Source organism: Phaethon aethereus, assembly GCF_964289735.1.
Source record: "Phaethon aethereus genome assembly, chromosome: 1".
NCBI lineage: Eukaryota > Metazoa > Chordata > Aves > Phaethontiformes > Phaethontidae > Phaethon > Phaethon aethereus.
Window position 1 is genome coordinate 55160952 of NC_138575.1, and position 14244 is coordinate 55175195.

At 38.5% G+C, this 14244-nt stretch overlaps 1 protein-coding gene across 2 annotated transcripts in view; it reads right to left on the reverse strand.

Annotated features, from left to right (window-relative positions):
* Positions 1-13814, reverse strand: part of NUP205 (nucleoporin 205) — a gene marked incomplete at both ends in the record, with an annotated part of 48890 nt that extends 35076 nt beyond the window's left edge. Inside the window, 8 exons of one of the 2 annotated variants that reach the window (XM_082013704.1) lie at positions 2316-2491; positions 3272-3436; positions 3599-3827; positions 5816-5975; positions 6910-7054; positions 8015-8186; positions 8643-8785; positions 13787-13814. In XM_082013704.1, the coding sequence (XP_081869830.1) occupies positions 2316-2491; positions 3272-3436; positions 3599-3827; positions 5816-5975; positions 6910-7054; positions 8015-8186; positions 8643-8785; positions 13787-13814 (1218 nt within the window). Of the gene's footprint in view, positions 1-2315; positions 2492-3271; positions 3437-3589; positions 3828-5815; positions 5976-6909; positions 7055-8014; positions 8187-8642; positions 8786-13786 lie in introns of both variants that reach the window. The other variant, XM_082013703.1, reaches the window with a different exon arrangement.
* Between the last annotated feature and the right edge of the window lie 430 nt (positions 13815-14244).

Below are 14244 nucleotides of genomic sequence, written 5' to 3' on the forward strand. Positions count from 1 at the left end.
TTGTCAAAACACCCCCCCAGAGGCTTATAGAAAGCAAACAGCTATGAGATGAAAAGTTAAGTTTCGTTAAATATTAAGCAGACATTGAGGAATAAGAAACAGAAATAAGCAACTAATTCAACACACCAAAAATTAAAATGTGGTGATGGTCAATAGAGACTGATTCACAGTCTGTAATATACTTTAATTTGCAAAATTGAATGAGCAGCAAAATAATTGTGTCTCATCAAGAAAAAAATAGTTAAAAATTATAAATAATTGTGGAAAGGGTCAGAGCAAACTAGCCATATTAGTATACTAACAAAATTAATGCAGGGACAAAATTGAACATTGATAAATGAAATAATGGATTACCTGAACTACTAAAGCTAATTTTCAAGTTCTGAATGTAACGCAGTCAGCCAGAAGATCTACCCAACTCCTCACTGGCAAACAGCATAAATGTTAAAACTATACAGAAGAGCTAAATAAAATGCTGACTTACAGATTAAATAAAACTGAACAAAGGTTATATATATATATATATATATACAAAAAAAATCCTGCAAAGCAGACACCTCTACCTAAAATTTGAAATTCAGTAGAAATAGCTGAGTATATAAGCCAACCACTAACAGCAGTTAAGACAAAAAATTGCCTTGTAGGCTTATATCCTAATTGCCTACTAGCAAAAAGTCTTTCCTGTAAAACAGCTATTACTGGCCTCTATCAAACTGGAGTACAAGTCAACAGTCAGACTTTTGCTTGTATCCTGTATTACAAAATTCTACTTGTAATGAAAAATATCTCTCTTCATCTTTAGGCATTAGCTACAATCAACTGCAGACGTGAACCAAAGCAGAAAACCTGAAACAGCAGAGAAATACTCTTCCCAGAGATAAAGCCTCCAATTCCACAATGCAATGAAGAGAGATGTACCAACAAACCAACCAACAGCTGTGGGATTTTCAGGCAGTTCTGTGGATACAGGAGACAGGGTCAAATCGGCTCTAAATCTAACAAGGCAGCATCCTCAGACTGGGTCAGTCTCCACCTCCTCCACCTTCATTCAAAAGTCTACCTTGTATCTCTTTCATAAAAACTGATATCATTACAGGGAGACATTTCATCTTTTGTAAAGCAACACCATCCAATGAAGAACTGGCTCATAAAAAAGTTCCCAGTTCCAAAGCTGTTTGCACTTGATTGTTCAAAGAACTACCATAAAATATACTTCACATATTCCTCATAAATTGAAAAGATTCCTAGAGGCTCTTGTGTCTGTATTACAGAAAACACCATTGCATGCAGCATTCAAAGGATGCCCAAAGCCTGTTACAACACGGTGTTGTATGCAGGCGGCCGTTGCAGCAGAAATATAGCTGTAACTTGTTTGAACTGACATTAAACTTGTTCTATGGATATTCTGTGTCTTAAAAAGACAGCCTGAGAAAACAACGTGCAATACCAACAGATTATAAATAAATTAGAATTAAACCTAAAAGCTGTCTACAACATGTTCATATACGCCCTCAAAGATTCTTAAGGCTCAAATATTTTTCTTCCTGCCAATATTGTTCTCATTCTGTGAGGTTACAATGAACAAAATACATTTTTAAATCCTTCTTTTGCACACTGAAAAAAAAAAAAAAAATTATTTGGCAACTCCAACTACAGCTCAACACAATAAGGGTCACAAAATAAAGCCTCCATCAATTAAATAAAAGCGTTTGCATAGAATTTTAATTTTCCATGTCTAGATACAAGGTCTTGCACAAATGAAACTGTAATTGCTTCAAACTTTTTTTAAAACCCTTTTGCAGCATTTCTGCTGTTCTAGTGAAAACAGCTGCTCATTTTCCCCAACAATTGATACTATTGAAAGAAAAAGCAGAATCCCTCCCCTTAAATATGGAAAAGATGATTAGCAAAAGAATAAATTAAAAATGAGAGACAAAAGCAGTAAGTTAATTTAGGTTACACTACTGTCTGTATCAAAAGAAAAAAACAACAACAAAATCAATACCCACATACATTACTATCAATTCCAGCATTCATTTAAATTTTAATCATGGAAAACAAAACAAACTCACTACCACCACAAAAGCTTGCACTGCAAATCTCACCACACTGAAGGGTTTTAAAAATCACATTCTACTTCATTGTGGAAAACAAACCCCAAACCATATGGGTTCCATAAAGTCAACAAGTTTTCTGAACTGCAGCACCTCAAGCTGAGGGTCATATCTGAACCTCTATGCTACCTGTCCTAATGTTAGAAATATAGAAGAGATGCCCACACTTCTCAAGAACTGCTATTCACACAAACAACTTACTTTCATTGGCATGAGTGCAAGGAAGTCTGTGACAAGGTTATGAATTTTGCGAATGTAAAATTCCTCTTGGTAGAAATTTTCAGACCCCACAACAGATTCAGTCAGGAACAGGAAGACATTATCAGCAACTGCTAGCTCTGCCATTGCTTCATCTGCCTCAGTGAATTCTGCAAGAGCTGGGCAACAAAAATCATAAGAGGGGAAAAAATAAATTGCAATCAGTTACCAAATGAAACATTTCAGAATACCTGTCTGACATGCAAATTGACATGGTTCTATCAACTATGTTTTTTCTACCATACAGAAAAACACTAGACTGGAAAAGACAAGTTAAGTCAGGTGATGGTCTCAATTTTCTTCTTCAATAAGTGTTAAAGTGCATAATCCATTTACCCAATCAAATCTAAGGCTGTGAGCTAAGAATCATAAACCAGCCTCATTTAAACATTAAAGAAAATGTAAACTTTATAATTAATAGATGTTCTGGAGTAGACTCAATTCTGACCTAGTAGGGAACCTGGAAAGCTTGTGATGTACAGAGAGAAAAAAATTAAAAGTGGATTTGTCCTCTCAAGATACTGAGGTTTGACATTTATAGATGTAAAAAGTCATAAGCAGAGATCTAGTCTTAATTTAAGCGTTGAAATGATATCAAAGCTGCTAAAATGCAATCTTTCACATTTTTCAGCACATTAAAATCCCTTTCACTTCAACAAGACACTATGCAATATTGCTGTTTAATAACTAATTATTTCTAAATCTGTGTACATTAAAGAGCAATTCAATTCTCAACAACCAAACTCATATACTGAGAATAAAGCTTTAAAGGAGTGTCAATGGTAACTTTATCATAAAGGTAAACACTAACACTCCAAAAAGGTAACAGACACCTTGACTTACACCATTTGCAAGCTCTGAATACCAATGTGCAGGAACTGCACTTTAGGGTAATTTACCTGTCACATCAGATAATTGGGATATTCCTCGTAATGCAAGCGCCCAGGCTAATCTAACAGTAGCTTGCAGGCCTGGTAGCTTCCAAGGCTGAGACTCCTGAAGACGAGTGTGTATTGTTGCTATATACTGTCTTTCTGCTAGCAGAGGTAGCCGGTGCATCAAATCTTGAAGAACAAAAACAAACACAACACCAACACCCAGTAAATGAATGTGAAAACAAACATGCAAAATCTTACCAATTTGTTATTGACCAATAACAAAATTGGTTAAATAACAATTTATGCATCTGCACAACATAGCCTCCTTGGAAAACCTGCCAGCATTACCTTCACGATCCTCTGTGCCTTGTTCCAGAAAGCTGACATCAAAGCAGTAAAGGAGAGCCATGAGAAGAGACAAGTTCACACCATCCAATGAGCCATCAGCTTCCACTGTTACTTTCTCCAGGTAACTTATGAGGATTAGAGTGTCATCCTTACTCAGTGGTGACTGACAAGTCCAGACAAACAGACTTTCAGCCAAGGACTGTCGGCATTCTTTAATGAGGTCAGAAACCTTTAAAAGAAAAAACAAACAAAAAATAGTGAATATCAATGTTCTGGCAATATGTTCAATTTGTTCTTCTCAGTCACTCAGTATGACTAGGTTAAGTTAAAAATTACTCTAAAGACAGCAGCTACAGAAAATGTTGGATTTTTTAATTGCTAAACAACAAGAGGCACATTTCTGCTTGTTAAATGCATTGATATTCCCAGGTATTTCATGTGAGACGTGAGTAGATATCCTGGAATATGACTATATGCAAACCAGCATCTCTGTCAAGGTCAGGAGACACGAATCTACGCAGAACATTTGTAGCTCAAAACGTTATCACACAAAAGTCACATTTCCTGTCTCTAATACACAACTGCACCGGTAGTTATATACAGATAAGGTCATAGTCTTTCCCTTGCCTCAAAAGAGATGCCCTCAACTGAGTACACAAATTACTAACTTTTAAGACATTGAGAAATATGAAAGACACTTAAAATTAGAACTTTCTTCCCCCAGACAAAATATTTGTATCAACTTCAGAACATAAAGGTAAATGAAATCTATTATCACCCATTACATATGGAACAAATATCATACCCAACATAAAGACTACCAAGTATTTTCATACTAATTTTTTTTTTCGTTTTTATTTGGCAGAACACCGCATGCTATCACGCAGTTAAGTACATTGACTCTTAAAAACAGTAAGTTTGTCTTTTTTCTAACAGTTACACCAAAGATTACCTGTTTTCAAACAAGGACAAACATTTATTTCATTTGTTAACTTCATTCCTCCACCCACACTGAGTTTTAACTGCTTTAAGTCTTATAAAAACAGTAAAAGTTGAAAAAACAAAACAAAACACCAAAAAACTCCACATAAAACCTTAAAAAATAAAAAACCACTAATGGTCTTAGATAATGGTCTTTGTAAAATTGTATTTAGCTAAATTAAGAGCTTCTAATAATGTTCTTGACCTAAACCCCTTGTATCCGGTTAATTAAAAAATAAAGAGCTATAGACATTCCTTCTCCAGACAAATTACATGCACAGTAATAAAGAGAAAAACTTTTCAACATTTAACACAGCAAGAGATTTGCGCGCAGACTCCGGCAGAATAACAGTTCTAATGAATACAGAGGGAATTATGGTGGTCCACCTAAAAGGACAAAAAAAATTTCTAACATTAAGCATTAAATTAATTTTAAGGTAAAATTGAGGTAAATTAAGGTAACTTAAGGTAAATCAGAAGGATATTCTTTGCATAGTTTCTAGATTAATAGCAAAAATGTAAAACTAGTTCTTTATTTGGTGGAAAACAACTTGATTATAACATAGAATAATTTTTAGACAGATCATCCATTAGAAAGAAGCTTAGAAATCAAAACAATAATGTTTAAAATCTTTGTACTAGAAACATACTCTGCAGTTAGTCACAATCTCAATTAAGTTCAAGGACTACAAAAATAAGAACTCATTTTCAAGCAATTCTCACTATTCACTATTAGAAATTCTGTTCTTATTAACAGAATTGGATTATTAAAAAGAGCATTATTTGCTTGACTAGACTTGATTTCAATCTGTTTTAATAATTTGTGCATTTTAGTTTTCTATTATTATTCCGATGGTGCTGATAATGATAGTTCTGAGAGCAGATGATTTAATATGCAGCCTTTAGAATGAAATTGCAAAAAAAAGAAATTTACAATTAGTGCAAACATTAGGCTTACTTTCTTAGTGTCCTTGATTATACTTCTTCACTAAAAATAAGATATGCCCTAGCATCAGGGAGCAACAGCCAAACAGAAATGCAGGAAATAATCTGGATCCCTCACAAGCTGTGGAGTAGTTACTATGATGCCTCAGATAGTAACAGAGCTTGCAAAAGTAGAGAACAGAAACCAGAAAGTAAAAAAAGAAAAACTACTCCAATATCTCTTGGCGGTCTAACTATATTGTGATCTGTGCAATAATTCAGAAGAATATTCACACCCAGCCCCTTCTTTACCTCTTTGCGATGTTTCTCGCTGCCCAATCCTCGCTCTCTCTGGAGTTTATCAAATTCGTTGTTCAAATCAATGTGAGACACAAGAGTGAGAATCTTCTGAGTCAAACCCTGCTCCATTAGGTCATCTGTAAAGCGTGTTGTCATGGACATTAACTCTTGACTATAATGGAAAGAACACAAGTTTAATAATTAGTCATACTGTTCCCAGTCACAGAGGAAGTCTCAAATAATGAATCCCATCAAATGTGTTTGCTGACAGAAAGTGTCTCCATTATATACCCAAAGCAACTAAACGTATATCACTAATTAGTAAGCGGTGCCCTCTCAAACATTATGCAGAATGGATACAAAAGTCTTTAGGTAACTGTAGGCTCAAGAACATGGAATACAAGAATACAACATGGATCAGCTCGTTAAGATTTCTGTCAAAAGCAAAAAGTACTGTAAGATGCACATAACTCACAAGCTTACATCCTCTTGCTCACCAGTAAATGCAATTGTCCAATTATGTACACCCTACTGAAAAGGTGGAGCTAGTTCTAAAGTAATAATTTATTTTACGTTTCAGAATTTCTATTTACACTAGAACACATCTTTTAATCTTTCTCTAATCAAGCAATCACTGTGCATTGGAAGTAAACAGTGCGTACTGTTTTCTTTTTCAAGTCAAAAAAACATTAGTGTATTACGTCCGCCAGTAGATCGTGCGTCCATTTTAAGTAGAGGCAGGAGCACAATTCTGTTTTGCAGGACACGGGAAGACAGAACACAGCAAAGGCAGAAGCTCAGTCCCTGAAGTACTGAGTAATCATCACTAGTCAGAGCAACACTGACTGGCAGGATGTCTGAAGTAAAACACTGCCAAAAGGTGAAGTAGCATGAAAGAATTGAAAGCAAGATGGATATCCTTATAAGCCAATAAAAATATGTGTAAGAAAAAACAATATTATGCTGAAAAAAACAAACATGACAGCAGCTGCATCAAGTTATGAGAAACAAACAAATTTGAGAATATTGACATTCCCCTAAGTCTCATCAGTCCTAAGAGCACTCAAAGCAAGGAGCTTTGATCAGCTCATCACCCTAACACAGACCTGAGTTCCAATGTCCACGTCTTGCCTTGGCGTGACTGGATGAGGGTTCGTAGTGAATTGGCAATACATCTTTTTCCATCCCAGTACAACAGAACAGCCACTAGACCTCTTGTAAGACCAGGAAAATGAGGTTGCTGGTGTTCTCCTATTGAATGAAAATGCAGAGAATAGTCACAGAAAGTTGAACGTACGCACTTCAATAACAGCTTTGTATCTTTACATTTCTGATTGAAATATAAACATGGCTTTCAAAACAAACATTGTTATCCACTGTCACAGATTTGTTTCAGGCACTTCCAAGAAATCACAGAAATTTTGGGCGCTTTTATGAAAATTCATATTAAAATACCCATAAATTTGAAACAAATAGAAGTTCAAGTCCATAAGTATCCTAGTCCAAATGATATTTGCAACCGATATCTACACATCTCCATAACCAACTCAAACTAATTATCAGCAAAATATCTTTTCTTTATTCAAAATGAAATTGTCTGTCTGAATTTACATTGAAAATTCATGTTCAGAATAGGAATTGAGGTTGACTTCAAGATGGCTTTCCAAAGGTGGCAAATAAGCAAACTGCTGCTTTAATGAATTTAAAAGTTAATAATGAACAGTAGCTAGTAATGATAACTAACAATTACACTTTAGTAACATGCAAACCAATTTTCTACAGGCAAAACATGTGTCGGTTCCCAGAGTACTTCCCTTAGTAATCAGTTATTAGATTATGATCCAAATACAGTCATATAACAATGTATAACTAATACATAGTTTGAAGAACCAATATCTATTATACTGCTTTATGGAAAAACTCTGAATCAATTATTTTTAAACTGTTTTTAAATTCAGTGATAGAGAAAGTAAATCATAAAAAAAATCACTCAAATTATTCCCTCTTTTGCAATAGCTGCATAAAATATGAACATCAAGGTTCAAAACACTGTTATCACATTACATCACAGCAACAGCAGATTTATTTTTAAGAACATTCTATGTTAGGAAGCTAAGGCCTTGACTGAATCATGCATTCATGTTAAGCATAAAATAAGAAGGCCCTATTTAACTTGTATTTCTCCAGCTCTTAAATATTTTCCCTTCTCACCAGCTAGAAGGAGCTCAACAGCTGCCAACTCTCCAATATCAAAGAGGTCACTGAGGATAAAGGCTTCTCTGATAAGTTGCTCTGGCAAAAGCCTAGTTCCCTGCTGACCCTGGATAGCAACCCCTTCTGTACTTGCTTTCTGAATTTTCTCATGCTGCTGAACATTCTTTGGCTGCAAGAGAAACAAGCATCGGAAGTTATTCAAAATGGCAAGATCAAATACTGAATAAAGCTTTACACATTAATCTTTCCTCACAAACACAGTTCTGACAGGCTAGGCTGTCATCATAAAAACAAAGGCAATGTTTTTAAACACAGAGATAGTAAGGGCATCCTAAAAATGCTTCACACTTGCACAGCAACGGTCTCTTTTACTATTCCTTTCAAAAAGCATTCAAATAATGAGAGAAAAAAAATGTTATAGATAAAATTATCTTCTACACGATGCAAAATAATATGTATCATTCAAGCTATTTGTATTTTTACGGTAGAACAAGATTGCTATTACACATTTGTGGTAAGCACTGTAAAAATGTAGAATGAAAAGAATGGCCAGGGCCTAAATGGTATGTAATACAACAAAACATGACAGACTAACTCATCCCACAAGAGAGCATTAGTCCAGTACCGGATTTCTGAAGAGAGAAATGAAATCAGATTTGTGTTTCTTTAAAACCTGGTCAAGGCGATGAATAGCTTCAGGTTGCCTTTTCCAAATGGCATTCATTATAGTCTGCCATATGTCTTTATATGGACCCCACAAGCTGGCAGCTAAAAGAAGAAATAAAACAAAAAAAGTGTTTGAAATGGAGAAAGAAACAAAGAAAACAAAATATTTATACACTATTTTCAATAAGTAGACTTTTTAAATTTACTGTTAGTCTCAGCTTGACAGTATAGACTGTTATGCCCATCAAGCAAAGCGTATTTTCCCTTTCTAAGGCACAAAAAAAATAACAACAGTGGTCTGATATAAAGCCTAATTGCATTTAGGGAGCTAGAGAAGCAGAAAAGATAATGTATGCAGCTAAGTTCTGGAGCTGAAAGTCATCTTATAAAGATATTTGATACAATCTCTGGGTATAATCTTGCATCCTTATATGCCTAAGAAATTCCACCCATTTCAGTAAGATTAAAGAATAACTAAGACCTGGACAGCAGACTTGAATCTGAATGTAACTCAGCAAGTCAAGCTTCCTGCTTTCCATTTTTGACAGAAAACAAAGAAACACCTAATATACGAGGGACTGAAAATGAACAGCAGTGCCACCACGATTTGGCGCACCATTGCATCAGACTGTGCAGAACAAAATATACTAGAAACCAGAAACATAAGATTAAAGGCAATATTACATAAGAAACAAAAATCATAAGGCTAAAGACACTTTCACATTTACTCATCTGATCCGTACGATGTACTTGCTGCCAATATTCTGCACAAGAGCTTCATAAAGAAACAAATTTCCTTTACTAGAAATAGATCAATATAAATAATTACCTCACTTCATTTAAAGAGACCAGATTATTTCTGTAAGCTAGCAAACATAAATGTACTATTATTTAAGATAAGTCTGACCCTATTCTAGAAATACAATCTCTCCTCCCCCTCAACACTGGAAAAAGAATTTCCTCTGCATACTTCAAATCTGAATTCAGTACTACAGCTGAAATCATCTCTTCCTCACTAGAAGTTGTATCATTCAGAACCCAAAGCGTGTAGCCTGACGGCTGCATAAAGTTTCCTTATTTGCACTGGGTCTCGTGAAAACAGTATGCCAAACTAGTCTTCAGATTTCTGCCAGAATCGTTGTCTAAACTGAAAATCTTGCAGATGGAAAATTATTCTTACCACCTAGTATTAACATCCTGTTTAAAAAAACAACCATTCAAAATTTTGATACTTTTGTTTAATGTGGGTCTTAAAACAATTCCCTTGTTAGGTATCATTTTTATTTGTGAGAGTTTCAGATTCTACACAAAAGTCACTGCTAAACATGCCAGATAAATTTATTACAAATTGTATTCAGTTTGCTTGCAAGCTACCACATAACAACCACTGCCTGATTATAGGTAGTGTTAGGTGTTTCTGAGCATCTACTGAGATGGTCCTTGACCCAAAAGATATTATAAGCTAGCAGTGGTTTTTGCATGCTGCAATTTTGCTAGTGGAAAAGCTGCTTTAAGAGGTTGCTGCTCTCCTTCATTCAGATCCACTTGTTCCCAACCGTACACATGCCTGTTTCATTACTTATGTCCCTGCAACTCTGATGGACTGCACTGTAAGTCATGTTAGCCAAGTGATCCAAATTAAAGGGGGAAAAAAACCAAAAAAGCAACATTTTCCAGAGTTCTCCCAATCTTGTTTTTAAAAATCAGTTTATTTCATTAACACAGGTTACAAAGTGGCCCTGCTAACCATTAAAACAACTAAAAGAGCAATGCCTGAGGGAAAGAACAAGTAGGTATTGAAAGGCAGGAACCTCTGAAATGGAACTATGCCTTGCAGGTTAGTCCATATAAAAATACTAGCATTTCACCAAAAACTGGCTTAACACCTCCCCCCTTCTTTTTAATGTACAAGTTAATACTATGATATAAAATCAAATATAGACGCAACATTTTATCTTCATGTAGCTTGTTCTAGCCAGCTGTATCCCTCAAGATAACCCTGACTAGGTGCAAAGTCAAACATATCCACACCTCATCTTTACCAGGCTGCATACATTAAGACAGCAAGCAGACAGCAAAAGGTAGCTACTCTGATGTGAAGATGCCCCTCTCTTTCATACAATCAAGACACCACCTCAAAATAATGCAAAACGCTACATGGATGCCCTGAATAATAAGGCAGCATAAGCCATGTCAAAGTGTAGCAAGTGAGCACGGAGACAAGACCAGGTCTCAGTGAGAGAGACCACTGGTTTCAGTCACTTTTACAACTACCTAAGGTGTCTTGGAAGCAGAAACAAACAGCAAAACTCCGCTTAGGAAAAAAGCACATAAAACAAAAATAATTAAAACAAACTCGCTCACCCCAAACTCAGCAACAAAAACTACTATCTCACACACTGCCATTTACAACACAATTAGCAGTGCCAGTATAGTTGTATCGGAGAGGACAGCCTGTAAAAAGGACAAATCCTCTGTCCTTTTTAAACATCAGAGTGTTTTAATCATACAGCGTTGCCTGTGCCTAGAAAAATGCATTAAAGACAGCTACTACTGGACAAATAATTTCACACTCCAGACTGTACTGGCTCTCCCACATAACTTCAGAGTTCAGAGATTTACTTCCATTCTAAATGCTCTTTTCACTCTTATTAAATTGCCAAGTCCAATAAACACCAGCAGCAATCCACAGTGCCTGCCAAAAGCTGTTCAACCATTTCCCTGGCCCATTTGTTTGCTGTTGTCCCTACAACATAATTGCTTTACACTAGTCCAAATACATGTACTGTAAGGCATTAAAACAAATTAAGGATCTAACTTTTCTAACTGAAAACTAATCCAAAAAGGAGTTTATTTTCAGCAGGATCACATCTATAACCCACTTTGCTCTGTGATGACACAAGTTATGCTAGCACAAAGACAGAGTATTGCAGAGAAAGGAATAAGCAATTGGGATGGAAAAAAGCTTGGACCATGATGACTTTTTCCCATGTATGCTGTTTCTATTATTATTACAGTTTTAGAAAGGCTGACCATCAGGGACGACACGGAAGGACAGGCTGTGTTGCTTCTTTTGGCACAACAGCAGTTGACACTTATGCCTGAACTTTTTGCCCAGCTTGGTAGACTTAACCACTTAACCGCTATGTCTGTCCCCACAAACAATATACTATACCTGAGGCAAATAAACTATAATATGAGGCAAAATCCTCATTAGTTCTAGTGCCACACCTGCTTTAATTTTTATCTCATCTTTTATGTACAAAACTCCTTCCTTCCCCTTTTTTTTAATTATAAGGCTATAGAATCTCTTGCCATGTGATTTATGCAATAAACTGTAATAAAGTGTAGTCTCCTTTGAACTACTCCAGTTTTCACTTTAACAAAGTCACATTTCAGATACTGTGAATGGTAGAAATAATCATCCTTCCTCCACCCCCAAATGAAGGGTCTTTGCTTTATTACTGCTTTTCTGTAAGAGAGCAGGGATGTAATTGATTCAGTTAGATCAAAGTATTTTCTCTGCAAAATTTACTCCTTGCTCGACACAGGAATGCAGCTTTTTAATTTTATTAACTAGTCACTATGACATACACCACCTTAGTTACAGACGTTTCGGCCACAGCCATATCCCAGTCATGACTGCTTTTCACAGAGTCTCCATTCTCCCTGTATTAACCTAATGAAGCTCAACAACAGCAAATGCAACGTCCTGCACCTGCAAAGGAATAACTCCACACAACAGTACATGCTGCTGACCAAGCGGCTAGAAAGCAGCTTTACAGAAAAACACCCAAGTGTCCTGGTAGATGGGAAGCTGAAAACTAGTCAGGAGCACACCCTCGCAGCAAAGGTGGCCTCACAGCACCAGGCTGTATTAACAGAGTTGCAGCCAGCAGGTGTAAGGGAGTGATTATTTAGGCATCTCTGAGGGTCCTTCACTCCAGTACTGTGTCCAGTTTGGGCTCTCCAGAGCAAGACACTGAAAAGGGGGGCCAAAGAATAGGATGAATGAGGAAAAGCTGAAAGAATTGACCTTGTTCAGTCTTAAGAAGAGAAAGCTAAAGAGGGACAGGAGCTGTGTTGTCTTCAACTACTGAATGGCACTGTACACAGAAAATGGAGACAGAGGTACCCCAGGAGAAGATAAGCAGCAACTGACACAAGCTGTAACACAGAAACTTTCAATTAGCCATCAGCAAAAAAAAGGAAGTCTACTCTGATGGTGGTGACGCATTGGAACAGAAAGGTCTCTGGAAGGATCTTCATCCTTACAAGTATTCGAACTAGTTTGGATAAGGCCCTGAGCCACCTGACTGAACTGGCCCAGCTTGGGGTTGACCAGATGACCTCCTAAGTTATCTTCCAGTTATCCAGTCATTTTTGTATTAGACTTATTACCCAGTTATACTGGGCAAGTGCACTCTTAGTAACCCAAAACTGCTCCTTGTGACAGGCTCTAAAAGGACCGTGGATGATCCTGATGCTCCTAATCCTTAGCAACACTCAATACTAGAGAAACCAGCTCAACATTTCCAGACTTGCATAGCACAGAGCAAAACTCAGAACTTACTTCTTTTTTGCCTTTCATTGCAGACAGCATTAAGTGATGTCCTGTGTGCAATACAGGAGTGTACCTTAAGCAAACATGCACTGAGTTACTACAATCCTCTCGAACCAAGGTGGCCTTTGCTATCTCATGTCCCCAGCTTCATGCACTCCTTGCCAGGATCGGCCAGGCACGGCAGCAGCTCTGACCGCGGAGCCCCACCATTAGGCACCTTTGCACGCCCTGAGCGCCTCGGGGACCACCGCACGGGAAGCGGCCCACACGGAGGCCGCTCCCCCCACCGCCTGCCAGCACCACCGCGGCCGCCACAACCCGACGCCCCGCAGCCCTGCCCGCCGGCCGCTCGGGCCGCGCTGCTTCCTCATGCCTTCCCAGGGCCGCCGCCCCCGGCTCCATGGGCTTTGAGGAAGGGCGCGGGGCCAGGGCCCCCCAGCTGGCTGGCGGGCGGGCGGGCGGGCGGCGAGAAAGATAACGAGCATCACCGCCGCGGCGGAGAAGGTAGAGCCACGGCCCCGCGCTCAGGTTCCTCTTACCCGAATTTACCGCCAACGGCGCCGCCATCTTGGCGAGAGGAAGGCGCGATCGCGGCGCCGCCGCCCGAGGAAGGCCCGCCAACACCCCGGGCTGCCCGAGATGGCGCCTCCCGAGGAGCGGGACAGCGTCCCGCCGGCTCCTCCCGCCGCGGAGGACAGCGAGGGGGTCCCACAGCTTCCCCTTGTTCCGGCTTTGGGGCAGCCCAGCTGGCGAAAGTTAACAAACGGCCATTTGCGCGCCGGCCAGTCCCGCAGGGGCAGGCCGATGACCACGGGCCCTGCGCCGCCGGCTGACGGGAGTTGTAGTCGCAGCGGGGCGCGGAGCCCCGGTTGCGGCTGGGGCGTGCTCCGCTTTTTCTGGTATGAACTGCAGATTGATAGTTCATCGTTTCAGTCAGCTTCGTGTTCAAAGCCTACCGAGGTGGCTGCGGAAAAGGGGGAGCAGCGGGGTTCTGCCT